Source organism: Rhinatrema bivittatum, chromosome 2 (genome assembly GCF_901001135.1).
Source record: "Rhinatrema bivittatum chromosome 2, aRhiBiv1.1, whole genome shotgun sequence".
Lineage (NCBI taxonomy): Eukaryota > Metazoa > Chordata > Amphibia > Gymnophiona > Rhinatrematidae > Rhinatrema > Rhinatrema bivittatum.
The window spans coordinates 461,758,877-461,784,612 of record NC_042616.1 but is presented as its reverse complement, the minus strand read 5'-3'; the positions used below and the strand labels follow the sequence as shown (position 1 = coordinate 461,784,612).

Genomic DNA, 25,736 nt, shown 5'->3' with positions numbered 1-25,736 from the left:
TTCTCTGTGTCCACCTCTGCTTGGAGCTAGCCTATCGCTGCAAGTTTCTGCAGGGCTCCACCCTGTGGGAGGTGCCATCTCTTGCAGCGACCAAGAGCCCTCACCTCAAAGTCCAAAACACAACAGGAGCAGTGCATACCTAAGTAAAAAGGTTGAAAAGTTCAGTTTAGTTACTCACCTTTGAAAGGTGTGTTAAGGTAGAGTGATTTGTATTGATTAGGTACCAACATTTGTTAATCAAGAGAGCAGTGAGTCATTCTGGCTGACTAACTGAAGTTAGACTGAGAGCATCAACACTGTGCAGCAGGAAAGGATCCAATAGCAAGGACCTGCTCTCCAGGTGGTGAATTGTCCTTTCATACCAAGGATGTGTCCCCAAGACCTACTGCCCAGGAGGGAAGGGTTAGGTCGGCTGTCATAGTTGGTGATTCTTTTATTCGGAATGTAGACAGCCGGGTGGCTGGTGGGTGTGAGGATCGCCTGGTAACATGCCTACCTGGTGTGAAGGTGACGGACCTCACGCATCACCTAAATAGGATTTTAGACAGTGATGGGAAGAAGTCGCATGTCATGATACACATGGGCACCAACAAAATAGGAAAATTTGGGAGGGAGGTTCTGGAAGCCAAATTTAGGCTCTTAAGTAGAAATCTTAAATCCAGAACCTCCAGGGTAGCATTATCTGAAATGCTTCCTGTTCCACGCGCAGGTCCCCAGAGGCAGACAGAGCTCCGGAGTCTCAATGCATGGATGAAACAATGGTGCAAGGAAAAGGGATTCAGTTTTGTAAGGAACTGGGGAACCTTTTGGGGAAGGGGGAGTTTCTTCCGAAGGGATGGGCTCCACATTAACCAGGGTGGAACCAGACTGCTGGCGCTAACCTTTAAAAAGGAGATAGAGCAACTTTTAAACTAGAACAAAGGGGAAAGCCGACAGACATTCAGCAGCACATGGTTCAGAGGGAGATATCTTCAAAGGATACTAATGATGCATTAGAATTAGGGCATCCCGGCAGTGAGGTTCCAATAATAAGAAAAGTAGTCCAACTGCCTGTAACTAAAACTCACCTGAGCAAAGAAAATTCTAACTTATCCCTATCAATTAAAAAGCAGAATGAAAATACAAACAAAAAACAAACTTTTTAATGTTTGTATGCTAATGCCAGAGTGAAAGGGGCTGACGTGAATTTAGGATGAATACGTAAGCCAGGAAGACAAGAAGGCTCAATTTGCAGCAGTCAACACGGAAGACAAGAAGGCTTGATTTGCATCAGTCAATTCTCGCATCAGTTAATACGGAAGACAAGAAGGCTCGATTTGCATCAGTCAATACGGGAAGACGCTCTTACAATGAGATACTGAAGGATACCCCCTGAAGCAGGACTTTCTGTCCGAAACATGATCATGTCGGGTGACCAACTAAGATTGGAGTAGATGAGTATCAGAGTTCCTCTTGTATCTTTGGATATTGTGAATATTGTGAGAGAAGCGAGAAGAAGTGAGAATTAATAATATTATACTGAGACTTTAGAGATTTTAATATAGAAATTACAAAAAACAAAAAAATGATGTTATAATTAAAGCAAGGTGACCCTATACCGCAATAGAGTCTGTGATATCATACAGACCCCCAGAGTAAGGGGCCCACATATACTTGGCTAAATATCTTATATTAGTTTCAAATTTACTGGTTATACCAGTTATTTGCATTTGTAGATCTTCAATTCACTATATAGATCTTCAATATGGGGAATTGTCCCTAAATTTGCATACTAAAATATGATCCTTAAAAGATCTATGTGGAGAATCAAAGTCCCATTTCCAATCTGGTAGTCCCTGTGCAGCTTTGGATGAGAAAGGTCACCTGGAAGGAGAGCATCAGCTTGATGAGGCAGGAAGCAATCCTGTAGCTTGGACCTGCCCTCAAGATGATGTAGTATCGTCTTGCACAGAGGATAGATCTCAGGGGGCATATGCCCAGCAGGGAAGGGTTAGGACAACTGAAATAAAAGTATAAGGTTTGCCATTATGGGTCAGACCAAGGGGCCATCAAGCCCAGTATCCTGTTTCCAAAACCAAGTAACAAGTACCTGGCAGGATCCCAAGTGGTAGACAGATTCCAAGCTGCTTATCCCAAAAATTATTAGTAGATTTATGCAACTCTATCTTAATCATTGTTAATAGACTTTTCCTCCAGGAACTTGTTCAAACCATTTTTAAATGCATCTATGCTATTAACTTTCACCACATCCTCTGGCAACAAATTTCAGAGCTTAATTATGCGTTGAGTAAAAAAAATATTTTCTCTTAGTTTTAAATGTTTTACCCAGTAACATCATTGTGTCCTCTGGTCTTTGTACTTTTCAAAAGAGTAAACAACTGATTATTTACTTGTTCTATTCCACTCATTATTATATAGACCTCTATAATATCTCCCCTCAGCCATCTCTTCTCCAAGTGAAGAATCCTAATCTCTTTAGCTTTTCTTCATAGGGGAATTGTTCCATCCCTTTATCATCTTGGTCACCCTTCATTTATTAGGAAGGTTGATAGCTGGGTGGCTGATAGATGTGAAGATCAATTTTAACTTGCCAGCCTGGTGCGAAGGTTGCAGACCTCACGCATCACATTGTAGGATTTTAGATAGTGCTGGGGAGGAGCTGGCTGTCTTGGTACATGAAGGTAACAATGACATAGTAAAGGGCAGGAGGGAGGATCTGGAAGCCAAATTTAGGGTTTTAGTTAGAAAGCTGAAATCCAGAACCTTCACAGTAGAATTCTCAGAAAGGCTCCCCATTCCCCATGCTGGACCCCAGAGCCAGGCAGAGCTCCAAAGTCTCAATGCGTGGATGAAATGATGGTGCAAGGAAGAGGGTTTTAGATTTTTTAGGAACTGGACTTCATTTGGGGGAAGGGATGACATTTTCCAAAAGGATGGGCTCCATCTTAACCACAGTGGAACCAGGCTGCTGGCACTAACCTTAAAATAGGAGATAGCACAGCTTTTAAAATAGATGATGGGGAAAAGCTGATAGTCACTCAGAAGCATATAGTTCAGAATGATGTATCTTTGAAGGATACTAAGAGAACAGGGAAAATAGGGCATCCCAGTCGAGACGTTGTAAATACCAAAGGGGACCAGGTGCTTTTAAGTAAAGTGCAGAAAGATTCCAAATTACTCCTGTCAACTGTTAAGCAGGTTGTTTATACAAACAAGAAACATATTTTGAAATGTCTATATACAAATGCTAGAAGTCTAAAAAATAAGATGTGAGAGTTAGAGTGTATAGAGCTATTACCCTCCATGGACCTCAGAGAAGCGGCCGATGCCGAACGCCGCCATTCCGCGGTGGAGACGAGCTGCCGTGGGTCCTCCCAGGCATGCACACGTGCAATAGCCCTTTCTTTAAAGGGCCTGCAGTGGGAATTCTCTGTGGCCCTGGTAAAGGATGTCATCAAGCTGCCCTTGTTTAAGGGCAGCTTGACCTGATTTCAGTGCCTCAGCTACAGGTCTCTTGTCTGATGCATTTCCCTGCTGGTTGCCTGTTACCCTGATTTGGACTGTGCCTGGACTCTTCTTGCTTGCTACCTGCCCTGGATCCATACCATGCCTTGCATTCTTCTTGCTTGCCACCTGCCCCAATTCGGACTGTGCCTTGGTTTCTTCTTGCTTGCCACCTGCCCCGATTCGGACTGTGCTTTGGATTCTTCTCTGCTTGCCGTCTGCCCTGAATCTGGACCGTGCCTTGGATTCTTCTTGCTTGCTGCCTGCCCCGATTCAGACTGTGCCTTGGATTCTTCTCTGCTTGCCGCCTGCCCTGGATTTGGACCGTGCCTTGGACTATTTTCTACTTGCTGCCTGCCCTGATCCAAACCATGCCTTGGACTCTTCTCTGCTTGCTGCCTGCCCTGAATCTGGACCGTGCCTTGGATTCTTCTTGCTTGCTGCCTGCTCCGATTCGGACTGTGCCTTGGACTGTGATCTGCTTGCCATCTATCCTGATTTGGACTGTGTCTTGGACCCTTCTCTGCTTGCCGACTGCTGACCTGATACGGACTATGCTTGTCAGGCCTTGTACCAAGCCCCTGGTCCTCAAAAAGGTATCCGCCTGCTGATAGCAAATATCTTGGGCCACCTCCATTGGCCCCTTCATCATGTTGCAGCCCAAGGGTCCATGTAAGTAACAGATAGCTGAGGCCATGGACTTGGCAGACCCTTTGGGACTTCAAGCCATACCAGGGCTAGCACAGAGAATACAACAGCAGCAACAGTGCCTGAAACTCCAGGCAAACTCCTTGGACAGCCTCACTGCTCAACGATGCCACCACTATTCAGGTGTCTATGCCCCCTCCTGAAATATCTACAATGGCTGCTGCTGCACTCGCTAGGGATATGAATTGTTTTTCTGATGGTTGAAAATATTGTACGATATTTTCAAACTCATCAGAAATCGAGGGCTCCCCGAAACCGATAGGAAAACCCCACTAAATTGTTCATGGGGTTCTCTTATCGTTTTGGGGGAGGGCTGGAAAAATGGCACACAAAAACAACCCCTAAATCCACTCCAACCCTTTAAAATACATTCTTTAGCTTCCCCCACCCTCCCAACCCCCCAAAAAACGTTTTTAAAGTACCTGGTCCAGTGGGGGTCCCGGGAGCGATCTCCCGCTCTCAGGCCGTTGGCTGCCACTAATCAAAATGGTGCCGATGGACCTTTGCCCTTACCATGTGACAGGGTATCTGTGCCATTGGCCAGCCCCTGTCAATTGGTAGGAGTAATGGACAGCCAGCGCCATCTTTAAAAATGGCGCAGGCCATCCAGTGGGGGTGGCCCAAGATATTTGCCATCAGCAGGTGGATACTCACCTTTTTGTAGCTTCTGCCCCAATTATGACATCAACTGTGCCTGATGGAAGGCATCTGCCACTTCTGACACTTTCTCCAGGATGAGCCCTGGGTACCAACACATCCAATTCCGCAAGGGCCGATCCAGCCCATCCAAACATTGCTCCAGGAGAACCCAACTAGCTGCCTCAAAGCGTGCTTTTGCCTCTGGCATCTTTTAGCCAATGGAACAAGCTTTGTGGAGTTTCTCGAGGCTAAAGATTGCTTCTCTGGAACTACTACAGGTATGTTTCTGTCATGTAGCCTGCTCTTCCAGGATGGCAGTTTTGACATCTGACTAGCTGGCTCTTCCATCTGGATTGGCAGCTTGACTCTTGCCGTTAAGTAAATTAATCAGATAGGTGATTCAGCTAGCTTCTGGCCATCCAGTCATGTGGGCAGTTCTTTCAAAATTTTTTAAGGAAACATCCAGATTTTCTCCAACTTAATTTTAAACAACACTGGAAGCACTGGAGTTGTCCGTGTTGTGGCAGCTTGGACAGCTTGCACACTGTTCATGTAGGGTTGAACCCATTTCTGTACTGCTGTCGCCCTTCCATGAGGACCTGTAGTAATCATTCTGTTAGCTAACAGATTCTGGTTGCTCAAAAGCTTCCATGAGTGGTCTATGGCTGGCCAAAGAACAGATTCAGGCTAGACTCTGGCTTCTTGCTCATAAATGTCTTATTACTTGCAGAAAAAAACAATCTGAACAGCGCTGCTTACCTTAGAAGTTTTCAAAAGCAAAAATACAACAATGTAATTCATAGCTAGTCCATATTGGCCTTTCCTGAGCTTCCTTTTCTTCCCCTTTTCTTCCCCTTAGGCTCCTTGTTCTCCCTGGGCCTAGCTTCTTATCCCCTTCTATGGAGAACACCCTCAGAACAGAACTCTCTTCCTGTCTGTGGCTTAAGGTAGACCAGGCTAAATGCCTGATCCAGGGCTTTTAAGGAGAGTCTGTAATACACTTCTTTGCACTTTCTAATAGCAGGTTGCATTCAATTTTTTTTGGTAGACAAAGTATTTCTGAAGGCATTGAAGAACATACTCAAATATTGTGTTTCCATTATGTTTTTTGATAAATTAATATTAAATAAATCATTGTTATGTTTTATGATAAAAGGAATGCTAAAAACAACAATATACTGACGACATCCAAATACTTATCCCAATACGCAACTCTCTGGAAGACACCTACAAAAAAACAGCCAATGACCTCACCAAAATAAAGCAATTACTAACCAACATGAGACTTATCCTAAACATTGTTAAGACAGAAATAATCATACTGGATAGAAAGAACAATCCTACGCACTTATCACCACTCAACATAATGAATCAAGAGACTGCAATCTCCCCTGTCACCCATGCCCGCAACCTAGGAGTCATAATCGACAAGGAACTATCCTTCAAGAACCACATCTCCACTAAAATCAAAGACGGATATCACAAACTCCTAACCCTACGACATTTAAAACCTTTCCTTTCCCCCAATGACTTCAGAACAGTCCTCCAACTACTCATCTTCTCCAACCTGGATTACTGCAACTCCCTGCTATTCAACTTACCTCTCACCACCATCCAAATTCTCCAAATCCTTCAAAATACAGCCACCAGAATACTCACAGGAACAAAAAAATACGATCACATTACTCCAACTCTCATTTCACTACACTGGCTCCCAATAAAATACAGGGTAGACTACAAAATACTATCCATAATACACAAAATAATATCGGGTGGATTTTAAAAGCCCTGCTCGCGTAAATCCACCCAGATTTACGCGAGCAGGGCCTTGCACGCCGGCGCGCCTATTTTCCATAGGCCGCTGGCATGCGCAGAACCCCGGGACGCGCGTAGGTCCCGGGGTTTTTGGAAGGGGGCGTGGCGGGGCGGGGGCGGGGCCGAACGACGCGGCGTTTTGGGGGCGGGACGCGGCGTTTCATGGGCGTGGTTTCGGGCCAGGGCGTTCCGGGGGCGTGGCCGTGCCCTCCGGAACCGACCTCGGGTCGGGTCTCGGCGCGCCAGCAGCCCGCTGGCGTGCATGGATTTATGTCTCCCTCCGGGAGGCGTAAATCCATGGATAAAGGTAGGGGGGGGTTAGATAGGGCCGGGGGGGTGGGTTAGGTAGAGGAAGGGAGGAGAAGGTGAGGGGAGGGCGAAAGAGAGTTCCCTCCGAGGCCGCTCCGATTTCGGAGCGGCCTTGGAGGGAACGGAGGTAGGCTGCGCGGCTCGGCGCGCACTGGCTGCCCAAAATCAGCAGCCTTGCATGCGCCGATCCAGGATTTTAGAGGATATGCGCGGCTACGCGCGTATCTTATAAAATCCAGCGTACTTTTGTTTGCGCCTGCAAAACTTAAAAACCTTCAAAAAAGAACTAGAAACTTGGATGTTCACTAAAGCATACCAAAACACCCAAAGACTCTATCCTACATATAAACTTGAAGAGCCAATCCAATGAACGTAATTAACCTGTACAGTTTATCAAAAGAACTATGCTTATAACGACTACTATAACAATGTTAACAAACACGTGAATTTCTGTACACTCTGTTAAACATCGATACTTTGTAATCCGTTGTGATGGCGAAACCGAACGACGGTATATAAAACTCGATAAATAAATAAACATTGATTTGTTATTAACAAAAACACTATTCACAACAAAAGTAACATTTTGGAACTAGTCTGAATTTTTTTTTAACAGGTGTAGGGTTAGAAATGTGACGTTTTATTAGATTAAATGGAGTCACCACCATGAAAAGGCATGATGTGTTTTGCATTGTTGATCTGAGAAGAGAGGAACGTTTATGTAAATCGTCTGTACTATATAAGCACTTCTTTAGGATCAAGAATATTCCTGTTACTTACCAGGAGAAAATATTCCATCAGCTTCATTTTCTCCCCACCCAACTAACTCATGCATCTTCTTCAGAATAATCTCTTCCATGACGATAAACACGGGAGCAATTTCATATGTAAACCTAAACAGAATGAACCCCTTGTAAGAAGCAGGAATTTGTCATACAAAAGTTAATTAATTTCATACGAAAGTTATAGCTATCCATATTAAATTCACAGTTAAATCAGAAGTCTTTTTTCTAGATGAACAACATTTCTTTCATCCTGAGTTCTGATATAAGACTCAAAATAGAAAGGGATATGTATGTACTCAAAAAGATGTCAGTGAAGTCAATAGAGCTGAATCCCAATACTCAAATGCCAAACACCCCCCACCCCACACACACACACACACACACACACAAATCCAAATGCTCCAATGACTCAGTTCCAATATGTAACAACACTGTTTTGAAAGTGAAACATTTTTAACAGAGATTTCCAACATTTCCTTGTACCATTCTGCACTGTACATTATAGGATTAATCCTTTTGACATGTAACCAAAATAGTTTGGTTCTTTGAAAATAACATATAATTAATAAAGTTCTCTAAAAGTCATGATGTCAGAGATTTCAAGTCTAGCATATATTAGCCACTATGAATTTTTGCATAGAAACAAAGAACAAGATAGCAGATAAAAACCATGCGGCTCATCAGTCTGCCCATCTATATCTCCTACTAAACTTTATAGTCTCTTCCATTCCCTCAGAGATTTCCTGGGCTTGTCCATGCTCTCTTGAATTCCAATATTGTCCTTCTCTTCACCACCTCCAAGGGAGGTTGTTCCATACATCCACTGCCCTTTCTATAAAGAAATATTTCTTTACATTACTCCTGAGTCTACCCCATGAACCTTTGTTCTAGAGCCTCCTTTCTATTGAAAAGAGTCCCACCTCCTGTACATGTATTCCTTGGAGGTATTTTAATATCTCTACCATATACCCCCTTTTTCTCTTTTTTCTCCAGTCTATATATGTCTAGATCTTTAGGTATGTTCCTATATGCTTTGAAATAAAGACCGTTGACCATTTTAGTAGCTGCCCTTAGGACTGACACTATTCACTGATCCAGATTTGACACAGAAACCCAGAGGGGAAGAAATTATTATGGATCACTCCTGCCCATTAGACTAATGGATGGGGTTAAGTGGTTGAGGGGGTAAAGGTAAAGGGGACACTGGAGGTTGCTTTGATGGCATAAGCAGAGGCAGCAAAGGGAAAGATGGAGCAGCAGACCTGACATTTTGTCTTTTTCATTTTTTTTTATTTTCATTGCTTGTTTTGTTTTATACTAAACAACAAGTAAAATGAAAAAAAATGTTCACTGCACATCTTTAGAATGCAGGTACTTTTACCATGCATACTTTGTAGTTAACTTTGAGAGATAAACTATCCAGTTAAGTTTCTTTTTAAATAAATTAGCTAGCAAAAAGTACACGAGCTAAGAGCAACCTGTGAGAGAGCCACAGGACTGACAAGCATGAGAGGCATGTAGTGATACAGTGAACAAGGTAGTCTTTATTTGAAGAACATATTCAGGGAGGTACAATCATGCTAACTTTGTAGATAAGGGTAGTTTACTCTAAAGTAGCATGGCTTCCAAAACAAGTATATTAGCTTTCAAGGTTTCCAGTACCAAGCAACTGATTGCCCTAATGGGAAGAAAGATGTGGCTTAAATACAAGGAAAGCACTTATTTATTTATTTATAACCTATCTGCAATTCTAGGCGATTTACAATAAACATACATAATCCAATACATGAATCAAATGATATCATCAAAACATCAACAATAAATAAATCAATAAAACATATAAAACTGACCAATAAATGGTACACTAAAATCATGGATATTATCTAACAATAAATTTTGTAACTGGCAAGCTTGTGCAAAATAGAAAGGCCTTAACCTTTTTCGAAATGCTACTAGGACTGCTTCATTTTTATGTTATTGGGACAGTGCATTCCACAGTATTAGCCCTTGAACATAAACAGACATTCCTTAAATCTTCCAAACATGTATGCTTGAAGGAAGGAATATCTCAATTTAATTGGGATCCTATAGCTGGTAGGCTTGTACAAATAGATAGGCCTTTAACAGCTTTCTGAATGCTGTTAAGACTTTCATTTTTTAGTTGCTGCCATAATCAAAATAGAAAGTGCCCTGCTTTAATCATAGGGGAAAGCCTTTAGCTTTTAAACAGAGGAAAATCTTTAATTTTAAACAAATTAAAAAGCATTTGACTTTTAAGCAAACTGAAACCACCATTCACGCTAAACTTAATAAAAATTCTTAAGCCCACAGATACCTGCTGCCTAAAGAGAGTCCAGCCAGGGTTTGTCTAAATCTATAGCATTTTAAAAAATAAGGGTAACCAAGCTCCAGGGGAGAGGGAATCCCTCTCTTTTTCCTTCAAAATAAAGTATTGCCTTACCTGGTTCTGCACAATTTGGGCAACAGCTCTGTGGGAAAACTCTCCACCATGCTCTGGCTCTCTCTCCCTTCTTTGCGCCAAGGAGAGAGAGTTATGAGCAAGCAGGGTGGTGGCTGCAAGACCCAGCACCCCTTTCCTTGCTCTTTTCCTCCTGCTTGTTTACTTTCTCTAGCAGAGGCTTGGTTTTTGTATTTCATCAGCACTACTTCCCTCCTAGTTGGCTGGAAGGGAGAGCTGACTCTGACATATAACCTGCACACTTTGCACCATTTTACCCACATTCACCCTCACTGAAAACAGGGTGCATGTGGCCAAAACGGTGTGCGTACTTTTGAAAATCTCAAATATGCACAGCGTTTTCCTTTGCCAGCCTAAATCCTCCTCCTCCTCCTCCCAACCCCTCCACAGAATTCCTCTTTAAAACCTCCTGGCTAAGCCTGCCATATAATTTTTGCCACTCTAAGGATGGCAATTTTTCGGCAGGCCATTTTTTACCTGAGTAAATGGCTTTGAAAATTACCTTTTAAGAACCTAAAAATAAGTACTGCTGGCGAAGGTATTTTCCTAAAGCTTTCTGAAACAATTCAAGAGCTAGATCTGAGTTGGATACAGCTGAGAAATAGATGGCACAAAGGACATGAATGGTACCAACACCAGATTTATTGGAAATATTAAAAAAGACATCTAAAATCTAAGGGGCAGATTTTAATAACATGTGCCCACAGCCACGAGCATGTTATAAAATCCGGGGTTGGCGCGCGCAAAGGGGTGCACACTTGTGCACCTTGCACTTGCCGAGCCCTAGGGGAGCCCCGATGGCTTTCCCTGTTCCCTCCGCCCTCCCACCTTCCCCTCCCTTCCCCTACCTAACCCGCCACCCAGCCCTACCTAACCCCCCCCCCCCATACCTTTATTTTGCAAATTGCGCCTGCCTCTGGTCAGGCATAGGTTGCATGCGCTGGCCGAGTGCTGGTGCGCCATCCCCCAGCCTAGAGGCCCTACGGAGGCCTCTGGCCACGCCACGCCCCTTTTTTCAAGCCCCAGGACATACACGCATCCCGGGGCTTGCACATATCGCTGGGCCTATGCAAAATAGGTTTGGCGCGCATAGGGCTTTTAAAATCTGCTCCTAAGCATGAAAAAAAAACAATGCAGCTACATTCTAAATTATTCAGTAGTAATAACTGAGTGGTAAAATACTGATCTTCCACCCTGTGATGAAAAGTAATGTTTCTACTGGGAATTACATTCAAAGAAATGGGTTAAATCATCGTAAATTCCATTATCTTGCAGAAATTGAAGCCAAATGTGTTAATGTGTGGTATCATAGTGAAATATGCTGGTTAGGATGAGGAAACTTAAAACAAGTTTTTGAATTCCATCAAGTAATCAAAATATTTATGTAAATAATTCAAAATCAGTATTTGGTCTCCTTAAGAACATAAGAACATGCCATACTGGGTCAGACCAAGGGTCCATCAAGCCCAGCATCCTGTTTCCAACAGTGGCCAATCCAGGCCATAAGAACCTGGCAAGTACCCAAAAACTAAGTCTATTCCATGTTACTGTTGCTAGTAATAGCAGTGGTTATTATCTAAGTCAACTTAATTAATGGCAGGTAATGGACTTCTCCTCCATATCTTCTGGCAACAAATTCCAGAGTTGAATTGTGCGTTGAGTGAAAAAGAACTTTCTCTGATTAGTTTTAAATGTGCCACATGCTAACTTCATGGCGTGCCCCCTAGTCTTTCCATTATCCGAAAGAGTAAAAAACCGATTCACATCTACCCGTTCTAGACCTCTCATGATTTTAAACACCTCTATCATATCCCCCCTCAGCCGTCTCTTCTCCAAGCTGAAAAGTCCTAACCTCTTTAGTCTTTCCTCATAAGGGAGCTTTTCCATTCCCTTTATCATTTTGGTCGCCCTTCTCTGCACCTTCGCCATAGCAATGATATCTTTTTTAAGATGCGGCGACCAGAATTGTACACAGTATTCAAGGTGCGGTCTCACCATGGAGCGATACAGAGGCATTATGACATTTTCCGTTTTATTCACCATTCCCTTTCTAATAATTCCCAACATTCTGTTTGCTTTTTTGACTGCCGCAGCATACTGAATTGACGATTTCAGTGTGTTATCCACTATGACGCCTAGATCTCTTTCTTGGGTAGTAGCACCTAATATGGAACCTAAGATTGTGTAACTATAGCATGGGTTATTTTACCCTATATGCATCACCTTGCATTTGTTCACATTAAATTTCAACTGCCATTTTGATGCCCAATTTTCCTTGATCTTGCTTGATTGTGGGATGTAACATTATTGACAGATATAATTGAATATTTGAACAATCTTAATTGTGAGCTCTAAGGAAAATTATCCTCTTTTCAGGAACTTCTTTATTGAAGATATTCCATGGTGTGCCATGTATGTTATGACCAGGGAGGTGGACCCTTGGGCTGGCCATGCGGAGATGAGATGGAAGGACAGGTGGACTCCTCTGAGAAGAGAAGGCCGGGTGGCAGTTCGGAACCAGGAGACCGAGCAGATACTTCACCCTGGAAGCCCAAGGTTCCCCTGGGAGGAGTCCGTGAGAACCCAGACCGCTGGGCCTTAGGTGGATTCCCTTGGGACGATTATTAGACGTAGATACTTCACCCTGGAAGTCCGAGGTCCCCCTGAGAGGAGCCCGTGAGGACCCGGACCGCTGGGTCTTAGGTGGATTCCCTTGGGACGATGGACAGCAGCGTAAAGATGATCCAAGAACTAGGCAGGTGGCAAACCAGGAGCACGAGGAGACAAACCGGAGTCAAGAACCAGGAAGGCAATCTGAAGGAAGGGCAAGACTGGAACCTGGAGCAGCGAACTGAAGCAGGAGTGGAAGCAGGAGCAGGAGAGGAACTGGAACTGGAGTACAGGCAGGATCAGGAGCTGCAACAGGAGCAGGAACAACAGCTAGGTCAGGAACAGGATCCAGATCAGGAACAGAAGCGAAGACAGGAACAAGGAGAAGCAGGAACAGCAACTTATCAACTCACCAGGAGTGGACCTCATTGCAAGGCAAAGATCTTCGGTCAGACGCCGGCGTCTGACGTCATCTCCAGGGGCTGGCCGCGGTTTTGCGCCAGAGCCCCTTTAAAAGGTTCTCCCTTGCGCACGCGCGTGCCTCTGGGGGGCGGAGCCAAGACTCGGAGCTCGGCGGCGTCTCCCTCGTGGAGACACCGCTGCAGAGAGGCCCGAGTAGGCCCAACCTCGCGACCGGGACCGCAACAATGTAGGGGCAGATAGAACCCCTTTTCATCCTGACCCTACTTTTCTGATGCTATGTTGACCTAGTTTAAGAATATCTGAGCTGTCAATTGACCCTAGTATTAGAAAGATGGAGTAGTGATTCCTCAAATTCATGGAACAGTGGATTTAACCATTTGAATATGGTGTATTTATTGTTGCATACATTTTTTTGAATTATAGTATTCAATTTTTATTATGTTTTGTATTCATTTGATTCTTCTGTATTTTGATTATGAATTTGTTTTGAAATTAATTGTAATACTTTTTTGATTAAACTTATTGATTGTGAATGTGGCATCTCCTTGGGTCAGCCACTAGATGGCCCTAGGTCCTTGCCTAGAACCATTATATCTATGAGCTTTCCATCCCTCTCTCTCCCTCCCAACCTGAAGGGCTTGGATTGTATGCCTCATCCTATTTAGTGCAGCCATTTTAGTGTTTGGCGTGGTCTGAGATGGCAGAAAACTGCTCTTGGCCAAGTTCACCTCACATCCTAGCTCCTGAAGCAAGGTGATCATCTTGCAAGATGCAAGGAGACTCTTATCTGCACTTCTGGCCCAAATCAACCAATCATCCAGATACAGATGACCAGAATGCCTTCCTGGCACAGAGATACTGCTACCACCATCATGACCTTGGAGAAAGTCCTGGGCGCAAGTTCAGTCCAAAGGGCAGAGCCTGAAATTGATAATGATGTCCCAGAAGGGAGAAACAAAGGAAATGTTGATATTCCTGGTGAATGGGAATATGTAGATAGACCTCCATGAGTTTGAGAGACATGAAAAATTTCCCTGTTTGTATTGCCATTATTACTGAACGTAGAGTTTCCATTCTGAAATGAGTCACACACAAATGTCGATTGACGCTCTTCAAATCCAGGATGGGCCAAAAGATCTCTTCTTCCTTCTTGGGAACAACAAAATAAATGGAATAGCGCCATGCATTTTCTTGGAATCTGGGAACAGGAATTATAGCCTTCAAATCTATCAGCCTCCTTAATGTAGTCTCCACTGCCACTCTCTTTTGTAGAGAGTTGCATGGAAAGACTATAAATGCATCTGGAGGAATTCAGAGAAATTCTAGAGCATAGCCATCCCTTACCACTTCCAGGACCCACTGGTCCATCGTAATCTGGGTCTACTTTTGATAAATGTGAAATAGACTCCTGCTTGTCTCCTGATCCAGTAGGTGAGCCCCTACACCTTCATTGTGAAGCATGAGGTGCTCCGGCCCCAGAGCCTGCATCCTTACAAGACTTCTTAGGCTGAAAGGACTGAGATCTTCTGAGGGGACAAGATCTTTGAGAAGATGCTCCTCTGTAAGGATGAAACCAATAGGAATCCCAAAAAGGACGCACCACCACCTTCTTGTCCTCTGCTAATCAAGGAACCTTGGATTCGCCCCAGCTATTCACCATTTTTCCAAATAAAAGAGAACCCTTAAAGAGTAATCTTGTGAGATTGGTTTTGGAAATAGTGTCTGCTGACCAATTTTTCAGTCAGAACTGCACTTAGCTGCTATTATGGAAGCCATCCCTATAGCGGCCATTCGTATCAAGTCACAGCCTGCATTGGCTAAGAATGTAGCTCCCAGTTCCATCACTGATCTGCTATTGGGCCCCACTCTTTGCAACTCTTGAGAGAGAAGCAAACCAGCATGAGTCTCTAGGCAGCAGCAAGAAGCAAGTTGCAAAAGGACAATCATTCCTATTGATTCTTCTAGACCTCTCGGCAGCTTTCGACACTGTCAACCACTCCATCCTCATAAACCAACTCTCAACCATTGGTATAACAGGTATGGCAATAACCTGATTCAAAACCTTCCTCAGCAACAGAGGCTACAAAGTTAAAATCCTCAATAAAGAATCCCCCCGCCATGACTCACCTGTAGAAGGCCATCAGGGTTCTGCCCTATCACCCACGCTCTTCAATATTTACCTCCTTCCGCTATGCCAGCTCCTAACAAATCTAAATCTTAAACACTTTCTATACGCTGACAATGTCCAGATAGTGATCCCCCTTAAAGAATCCCTCTCTAAAACTCTCAATCATTGAGAATCATGTCTTCAAAAAATCAAGAGCCTTCTTGCCAGCCTAAATCTCGTATTAAACACTGCAAAAACAGAATTACTGCTCATCTCCCCAGAAATCAGCAACACCTCCTCTTCTCCTCCAGCTATCCCACTCTCCATCCAAGTCAGAGACTTAGGAGTTATAATTGATAACAGGATGAATCTGAAAGCATTTGTCAACCGCACAACCAGGGACTGTTTCTACAAACTCCAAGTTCTGAAAAGGATAAAACCTCTATTTCACTCTAATGATTACGGAACAATACTACAAGTTTTAATCTTCTCAAAGATTGATTATTGCAACGCCATCCTACTAGGCCTCCCATCATCGTACACCAAACCTCTACAGATGGTCCAGAATGCGGCGGCAAGAATTCTCACCAACACCAGGAGAAGAGACCACATATCACCTATCCTAAAACACTTACACTGGCTCCCTATTCACTTCAGAATCATCTTCAAATCCATCACCATCATATACAAATCCATCCACCACCTTACAACTCTTGACTTACAATTCCCGCTCAGCCATCACTCCACAAGACCCACCAGAGAAGCATACAGAGGTTCCCTCCAAGTACCTCATATCAAATTCACTCGACACACAACTTGAAGAGAATGGGCCTTCTCAACAACTGGACCAGCACTCTGGAATTCCATCCCTCCGAATCTCCGACAGGAGCCCTGCCTCCCAACATTCCAAAAAAGACTTAAGACCTGGTTATTCAAACAAGCTTTTCCGGACCCCTCATAATTGCTGCCTCATCAACTTCCACAACTCAGTCCAGCGGGGGTCCGGGAACGACCTCCTGCACTCGAATCATGTTGCCGTAATGAAAAATGGCGCCGGCCATAAGGCCATATTGCCATACGGCAAAATGGCTCCGGCCATACGGCCGGCGCCATTTTTCATTACAGCAACACGATTCGAGTGCAGGAGGTCGTTCCCGGACCCCCACTGGACTTTTGGCAAGTCTTGTGGGGGTCAGGAGGCCCCCCCAAGCTGGCCAAAAGTCCCTGGGGGTCCAGCGGGGGTCAGGGAGCGATCTTCTACGCTCGTGACGTCGGGGACAGGAACCAAAATGGCGCCGGCGCTACCTTTGCCCTGTCATATGACAGGGCAAAGGTAGCGCCAGCGCCATTTTCTATCAACGCACTCGTGGCCCGAGAGTGGAAGATCATAACGGGAGCCCCCCACTGGACCCCAGGTAATTTAAGACATTTTGGGGGGGTTCGGGAGGGTGGGGGATTTATTTTAAAGGGTCAGGGTGGATTTTAGGGATTTTTAGTGTGCCGGTTTTCCCGCCCTCCCCCGATTTACGATTTACACGATATTTTAAAAAACAAAACCGCGACGATCCGATTCCCTCCCCCCCCAGCCGAAATCGATCGTTAAGACGATCGATCACACGATACACATCTCTAGTGCCCACTGAGAATATTTAAAAAGGAAACCCACTCCCTTTTGTTCTGCCAGCATGTAATAGATGCATATAATTTAAATACCTACATGTTTGTATTTGCTGTTGCCGTCAGCCATTCACCTGCAAGCCCCACAATGTCAAGGCCACTAGAAAGCTGGTTGAAGAAACAAGGATGTCCTAAATTAATCAGAAAGAAATAAAATAAACACCATATAATATATCTGACATGTTCACAGACCTCTAATGCAAATGAACAATTAAAAAATAAAGTGAAAAAGGACATAAGTAAGGAGATCCTTAAAATTCCCTGTCCCTTACTAATTGTAATTACCTAGATGTCAATATTCATAAATCTAGCAAGCAACTAAGCTTTTTGGTTGCAGTTGCAGTTGCAGTTGCAGTTGCATGCTTATGTTTTCTTGGGTATTTAGCAGGACTTACCCAGATAAGTCTGATGCATAATGCATATGACTGTAACCAGATAACTTTAAGACAGCTATTTTTCTGACCAAATTTGTGTACATAACTTTAGCCACAGAGCGCTCAGTATGTACAATCACTGGCTAAAGTTTAGCCTCTGCCCAGAAAGCTTCCAGGGATATCTCTTTTTGTCCACATAAATTTTGTGTACGAAATTAGTTATCTGTACAAAATGTTTGCAGTTAATGGGAGACATTTTTCAAATCTTGGCTATTGTCCAGGCAACTCAAAAAGTTAACCGGATAAAGACTTTGAATATCCACTTCCTAAATGTCTTCACAGACATTTATAGATGATGTCAAAGATAAGGATTGTTGTGTTTCAGACACTGGGAGTGGTATGAGAGAGAGAGAGAGAAATTTCAACATAGCAGAGGAGTCCAAAATGTTCCCTGTTCTTTCTGCTCAAAGTCTTCTACAGGGAAGGAGGCTGAGGCTCAAGATCAGATGCCTAAGGCCTTCATGAATGTAGAGTAGAGCATGGGTGTCTAGGAAGATCCTGAGGGTGAGAGGACCAAAGATGGTGAGAGAGGAGTTAGTACCATACTCCTTTTCCACATGGAAGATTGCTTTGATTGTCTTAAGGTTTGGATTTTCACTCTGAAGTCAGAGAGAAGATGGGAAGGCTTGTCAAACTGATAGGGATGTGCAGAGGGACGCCATACGTTGCATTCGTGATTCGGATTCGTCGGGGAGCAGATACGTTGCATTTGGCCGTATGGCGCCCCGATGCGTTAATACAGTGATTTCTATTCATGTCCCAGGTAAAATTAAAATTAACTACAACCCCCCACCCTCCTAACCCCCCCAAGACTTACCAAAACTCCCTGGTGGTCCAGCGGGGAGTCCGGGAACCATCCCCTACACTCTCACACCCTCACTGCTGGTTTCATCATGGCGCCGATAGCCTTTGTCACAGGGGCTACCAGTGCCATTGGTCAGCCCTGTCACATGGTCATCGGCACCATCTTGTGCTCCTACCATGTGACAGGGGCTGACCAATGGCACTGGTAGCCCCTGTGACATAGTATGGGCAAAGGCTATCGGCGCCATTTTGAGAACTGGCATCGGACGGCCGGCGTGCAGGAGGTCACTCTGGGACCACCGTTGGACCCACAGGGACTTTTGGCCAGCTTGGGGGGGCCTCCTGACCCCCACAAGACTTGCCAAAAGTCCAGCGGGGGTCCGGGAGCGACCTCCTGCACGCCGGCCATCCGATGCCAGTACTCAAAATGGCGCCGATAGCCTTTGCCCATACTATGTCACAGGGGCTACCGGTGCCATTGGTCAGCCCCTGTCACATGGTAGGAGCACAAGATGGTGCCGATGGCCATGAGACAGGAGCTGACCAATGGCACCGGTAGCCCCTGTGACAAAGGCTATCGGCGCCATGATGAAACCGGCATCGAGGGTGTGAGTGCAGGGGATGGCTCCCGGACCCCCCGCTAGACCACCAGGGAGTTTTGGTAAGTCTTGGGGGGGTTCAGGAGGGTGGGGGGCTTGTTTAAATTTGTATTTAGGTGGCCGTATGATTCGGCGAAGATTCGTGTATTCGTGGGGAATCGTGATACGTTTTGCTTCCCCACGAATACTACGAATAGCGCAATATACGTTGCGGATCGCCAATACGGCGAAAACGAATGCACACCCCTACAAACTGAAACAGAGAGGCCGTCTAAAGAATCTTAGCAGTAGCTTATCTGTAATTTGGTCAGAATTCTCAGAGTAGAGTTCCTCTGTATTCCAGGAGAATTTCCAATTGTTCTACTTTGGAGAAGAGAATCTGCAACTTTAGACCTAGATTTATCAAAATACTATAAATATTGTGGAAATAACACCCACGATAAAAAAAAAAGGGGCACGGTTAGGGTAATGTGCAGCCTGAGGCTTCGAATCGGTAAATATTGCATGCAGCGTTGTTTCATCACACGTGGTGTTTCATCGCATGCAACGTTTCATCACATGCAGCATTATATCAATGCATGCGGCATTGCGTCAGTACATCATGCGTTGCATGATCGCACAGCGCATTGCGTCAGCATGTGCCACATTATTTTTTCAGTTTATATATACAGTAGAGATGTGAATCGTGTGCCCGATCGTCTTAATGATTGGGTTCGGCTAGAGGGGGGAAAAAATCTGATCGTGGGTGATGTGGGTGATGTGAATCGGAATTGGTTCCGATTCACATCGTTATTTTTTTTGTAGTGAGGCCCGACCCTTTAAAATTAACCCCTTACCTTCCCCCACCCTCCCGAACCCCCCCAAAACTTTTTACGATTAACTGGTGGTCCAGTGGGGGCACGGGGACCAATCTCCTGCTCTCGGGCCATCGGCGCTATTTTGGCTGCCACTCAAAAATGGCGCCGATGGCCCGATAAAAAAAAAACCCACCTGACCCTTTAAAAATGACCCCTTAGCTTCCCCCACCCTCCTGAGCCCCCCAAAACATACCTGGTGGTCTAGTGGTGGTCCCGGGAGAGAGCTCCCGTTCTCAGGCCGTTTGCTGCTACTCATAAAGATGGCGCCGATGGCCCTTTGCCCTTACCATATGACAGGGTATCCATGTCATTGGCCAGCTCCTGTTACATGGTAGGAGCACTGGATGGCCGGCGCCATCTTTAAATATGGCGGCGGCCATCTTTACGAAGGCGGTGGCCATCTTTAAAGATGGCACCGGCCAGCCAGTGCTCCTACCATGTGACAGGGGCCAGCCAATGGCACGGATACCCTGTCATATGGTAAGGGCAAAGGGCCATCAGCGCCATCTTTATGAGTGGCAGCTGACGGCCTGAGAACGGGAGATCGCTCCCGGGACCACCACTAGACCACCAGGTATGTTTTGGGGGGATCAGGAGGGTGGGGGAAGCTAAGGGGTCGTTTTTAAAGGGTCGGGTGGGTTTTTTTTTTTATCGGGCCATCGGCACCATTTTTGAGTGGCAGCCAACATGGCGCCGATGGACCGAGAGCGGGAGATCGGTCCCCACGCCCCCACTGGACCACCAGGTACTCGTAAAAAGTTTTGGGGGGGTTCGGGAGGGTGGGGGAAGGTAAGGGATTTGTTTTATAGGGTCGGGGTGGGTTTAGGGGTTTTTTTGGTGTGCCGGTTTTCCCCGCCCTCTCCCCTCCCCCGATTTACGATTTTTCACGATAAATCGGGGGAATTTCTATTGTATCGCGACTCTTAACGATTTTTGACGATTTAAAATATATCTGGTGATTGTTTTAAATCGTCAAAAAACGATTCACATCCCTAATATACAGGTTTCCTGCAGCTGCCTCTTTGACGGTGTGTCAGGCACTTGGATAGAGGAGAGGAGAGTAGGTGAGTTCTTGGTTTGAGTTTAGTGGATTTAGTGGATGGTGATTTCTGAGTAAGTTGTCTTGTTATTACTGTTTTTCCTTCTATTTACCTTGACCTTTGTCTTTTGTCTATCTCTTTGTGTGAAAGTTTATTTGTTTGTCACGTTTGTCAATTTGTCATTTTCTGTGGAGAAGTGAGGAGGTATGTGCAAGAGGTGTGTGGAGGCGTGGAGGAGGTATGTGGCAGAGGAGTGAGGAGGTGAGTGGAGGAGTGGAGGAGTGAGGAGATGGGTGGAGGAGGAGTGAGGAGGTATATGGAGGAGGTGTTTGGAGGAAGTGTGTGGAGGTGAGTGGAGGAGGTATGTGGAGGAGGTGAGTGGATGTTGTGGAGAGGATGGAGCATGAGAGGTATAGGGAGAGAGGACAGGAGAGACATGGGGAGAGAGGAAAGGAGAGGTGTGAGGAGAGGAGGGAGAGGAGGAAGGAGAGGAGGCAGAAGGTCGAGAGCAGGAGTGCTAGGGGAAGGAGGAGTAGGGGTAGGAATAGGGACAGGAGTAGAGAGAGGCAGGAGGGAAGAGATAGGAGGCATCGGGAGGGGGAAGGGATAGGCAGGCGAGGATGGAGGGAGGAGGACGGCAGGCTAGGGATAGAGAGAGAGGGCAGAGGGGAAGGGAGTTGGCAGGGCAGGAGCAGGATGGGGAAGAAGGGAGGGGAGAGGGGAGTGGGTCGGAGAGTGAGGAAAGGGAGGAAAGGAAGGACACCTCTCCAGAAGAGGAAGTGGCACCCCCTTTTGGAAGCCAGACAGCACAACGCCCTCATTTCAGGGCTATAAAATTCAGCATCATGGAAAACAACATGGTGACTGCAGGGGTCCTGCAAAATGATGTCATGCTGTTTGGCAACCGGGTGACCAAGACATCCAAGGTAGCCAAGAGCTTGATCTGGCAAAACGTAGCCCAGGCTATCACCAGGCGCAGCAGAGTGTAAAGAAGCAGGGACCAGGTTGCCCACTGGTACAAGGATATCAAGGCACAGTTGAAAGTAAGGTGGCAGCCAGAAACAAGTACATATGGCAGATCAGAAGAGGAGCCCCTTGTCCCATTGTCCTCATCCCCATGGAGGAGTGATTCATGGAAAGGCTGGGACTGGATGTCTTCGAGGGCATTTCTGAGCAGCTGGATACCATGTGAGCTGCAGCCGCTAAGCCTGCAAATGGGCAGGCAGCAACAGGTGTAAACCTCGTTTGGATAAGATGCTCACAATGCTAACAAGCAAAGTACACCTCTGATACTAAATGAAAAAAGGATAGTTGCTGCCATCGGTACTTATGTCTTATGTTTTGTTTCCACAGCTATTGCCCATGAAGATGCCGGTCCCAGCCAGGAAGCCCCAGGGACCAACAGGGAAGCCCCAGGTACCAGCAGCACATCACCAACTTTCCACAGACCCTTCCTCATGGATGCACAGATCCAGGTGAGCGAGGAGGAGGAGGAGCAACCATCAGCTCAGGAGCTATTGGCAATTCTGCATCCCCTGGGTTAAACGAGCCCATTTAATGTGCCCCTCGCCTTCTCTGGGTTAATGAAGGAACAAAGCCTTGACTGGGAGCCTCTACATTCAGCACAACCTCAAGTCAGAACACCACAGCAGAAGCCCGAAGCACCACACCCTCGGCAAGAGCAGCCTATAAACCCTGTGATGCCAGATTTAGAGGCCCAATTTTTAGCACCAGGACCACCACCTGGCCTGGCACCAGTACCAGCACCAACATTCTTGCCACCAATATACGAGTCCATACACAAGCAGTTGGACCAGCTCGAAAAGAGACATGGGTACACCTGAGACACATGGGGGCAAAGCTACTGTGCCTCAGGAGGGCTGTAAACAGGCAAAATCAGATCCTCCATGATCAAACCACTGCCAACACCCAGAATGTAACCACACTGGTTGGTGCAATGAACAGCAAGATGTACATTCTCACCCATATCTTGAAAAGGATGCCCAAGCAGCCATCAGAGTCTTCCCCAGCATCAATGGAGTCTACCCCCCCCCCCCCCCCCCGCAGTCCATGTGCTGACAGGCGCCAGAGGGGTGGATCCCCAAAATCCATGCCCGCCCCCAAGTGGCAAGCCATGATGTGGCAAGGAGCCATGAACACCTCAAACACCTGGTCTCTAAGGCCGAAGGATAAGACTTGTAATGCAAGCCTGGCCAAGCCTCTGTACAGAGTTCCTGTGCAGTCTATTTATTTATTTATTTATTTAAAAGTTTTTTATATACCGCACATGGGATCACTTACATGTCCATCTAAGCGGTTTACAAATTTACATACACAATAAAACAAGGTTTACATACTTGATATACTCAAAATTTACATACATGATAGAGCAGAGTAATACCTAATAATAGCAGAAACCGGGATATGAGAGAGTTTAAGGGGTTGATTTAGGTGCGGGTACTGTAATTGTATGCATCGTTAAATAAGAAGATTTTAATCATCTTTTTGAAATCATTTCGATTGGGTGTCATTCGGATATGGTTTGGTATGGAGTTCCACAAGGATGGGCCAAAAACTGAGAAGGCTCTTTTTCTTGTTAGTGCTAGGCTGGTAGATCTAACTGATGGTATTTCTAATAGGCATTTGTCTGTTGATCGAAGTTGTCTTGTTGGTTTGTATATGTGCAGCATAGAGCAGATCTATACGGAGTTGGGGTTGTAAAGCAAATTGTGAATGGTAGTTAAGATTTTGTATTTTATCCGATGAGTAATGGGGAGCCAGTGTAGATGTTGTAATATCGGGGAGATATGTTCTCTTTTTGGTAGGTTGAAAATCAGTCTGGCAGTGGCATTCTGGATAAGCTGAAGCGGGTGTAACGTGGATAATGGTAGTCCAATGTATAGTGCGTTGCAGTAGTCCAAATTTGATAATATTAAGGCCTGTGTTACGGTTCGGAAATCAGATGACAGTAGTAGTGGTTTTAGTTTTTTTAGCATGTGTATTTTATAGAATGATTTTTTGACAGTTTCTGAAATGTGTTTAGATAGGGATAGCTTGGAGTCTACTGTTATACCTAGGTTTCTTGCATGGTTTGTTATCGGTATGGATTGTCCATCAAAATTGAACGTTTTTAGAGGGCACTGAGCAGAGTCGGGGACGGTAGATAGGTAGACTAGTTCTGTTTTTGCTGCATTTAATTTGAGTCTGTTGTGAGATAACCAGGTTTTTATTGTTTCTAGATAAATTTGAAGTAGTGAAAGTGTTTTGGTCCATGATTCAGTGACAGGTAGAATGAATTGAATATCGTCTGCATAGAGTTTGAAATTTAAGTTTAAACCATCAAGTAATTGGCACAAGGGTAAGAGATAGATATTGAAAAGTAATGCAGATAGTGATGAGCCTTGTGGGACACCTGTGTTAGTTGTGTACCAGTCAGATTTTGAATTTTTCAGGGTTATTCTTTGTGGGCGGTTTTGTAAAAATGAGGTAAACCATTGTAGTGCTGTATAGATGGAAGAAGTCTGCTGGGCCCGTCTTCCATACAGAGTTCCTAGGCAGTCTAAATGGAAGAAGTCTGCTGGGACCGTCTTCCATACAGAGTTCCTGTACAGTCTAGATGGAAGAAGTCTGTTTAGCCCATCCTCACTACAGATTTCCTGTGCCAGCACACAGAAGAGATGGTCTACTGTCAACCATTGTGGTTCAGCAGCCTTACTGTAAAGCCTTCCTTGATGCTCTGCTCATTAGGGGTGTGCATTCGTTTTCAGCGTATTGGCAATCCGCAACGTATATGTCCCTATTCGTTGTATTTGTGGGGTCAAGAAACATATAGCGAAACCCCATGAATACAACGTATCTAACGAATAAACTCCCCACCCTCCTGACCCCACCAAGACTTACCAAAAGTCCCTGGAGGTCCAGCAGGGGTCCTGGAGTGATCTCCTGCACTCGGGCTGTTGGCTGCCGGTATTCAAAATGGCGCCGATAGCCTTTGCCCTTACTATGTCACAGGGGCTACCGGTGCCATTGGTCGGCCCCTGTCACATGGTAGGAGCACAAGATGGCGCCGGCAGTCTATTGCTCGTATTCCATCCTCCTTGAAGTGGCGTCTAGTCATGGTCCAGCTGCTGCCTCTTCTCATCATGTCTCATCTCCTGCTCTGGATGCTGGTGTGTCATCTCAGCTCAGCTCCTGCTGTGGCTACCTCCATGCTGGTGGTATGTCATCTCATCTCAGCTCCTGCTGCTGCTGCCTCTATGCTGCTGCTGTGTCATCACAGCTCAGCTTCTGCTGCTGCTGTGTCCATGCTTCTGTGTTTTCAGCTGGTCCTGCTACCTCCATGCTGCAGTGCTTTTTGGTCCTGGTCATCTGCCTCCATACTGTGCTCTGCTGCCTTGGCCCTTAGGCTGTCCCCTTAAGTGTACTCTTTCAACATGGTCTGTCTGGGCCTTTGGGTTAACAACACATATTACTTCTGCTTTTACCTATATCATTGTTGCGTCTGTCAGTGTCAGACGGCTTCGACCTTTGTGCCTCACCTTTCTTCCTTCTCTCTCCTCAAGCCTTGGGAAGTTGGCTGCCACCGTGTCTTCATGCCGCTCTCCCCGGCGTCCCCGGATTGGCAATGGCGACGGCGTTCATCATGTTTTTCCTGAGGGCCTCCTAGGGTGTACGCGCACATGCCACCCACGTCTTTAGCTACGTCATGGCGGGAACCTCGGGGGTGTCCCCTCCAAGTGACGACAGCACATCCTGGTATTTAGTCTGCCCTTCATTTGCTAACAAACCGAGTTAGCAAGGATTGGAATAGCTCCAGTCTAAGCTGCTCTGCCGCTTCCTAGCTGTTGCAGGAAGCTCTCTTCACCCTTCTGGGTAATTCTACTAACTTGGGTACCAGCTCCTCTGGGGACCTTCTATTTTCTTTCAGGTGCCTATCCTGGGATCCC

General features: G+C 45.5%; 1 protein-coding gene across 1 annotated transcript in view; it reads right to left on the bottom strand.

Annotated features, from left to right (window-relative positions):
• LOC115083333 (glutamate decarboxylase 1-like) overlaps positions 1-25,736 on the bottom strand; it is a 170,374-nt gene that overhangs the window by 127,654 nt on the left and 16,984 nt on the right. Inside the window, exons 3-4 of the mRNA XM_029587135.1 lie at positions 17,097-17,187; positions 7,756-7,868 (exon numbers count right to left, since the gene is read on the bottom strand). Of these exons, the coding sequence (XP_029442995.1) occupies positions 7,756-7,868; positions 17,097-17,187 (204 nt within the window). The remainder of the gene's footprint in view (positions 1-7,755; positions 7,869-17,096; positions 17,188-25,736) is intronic.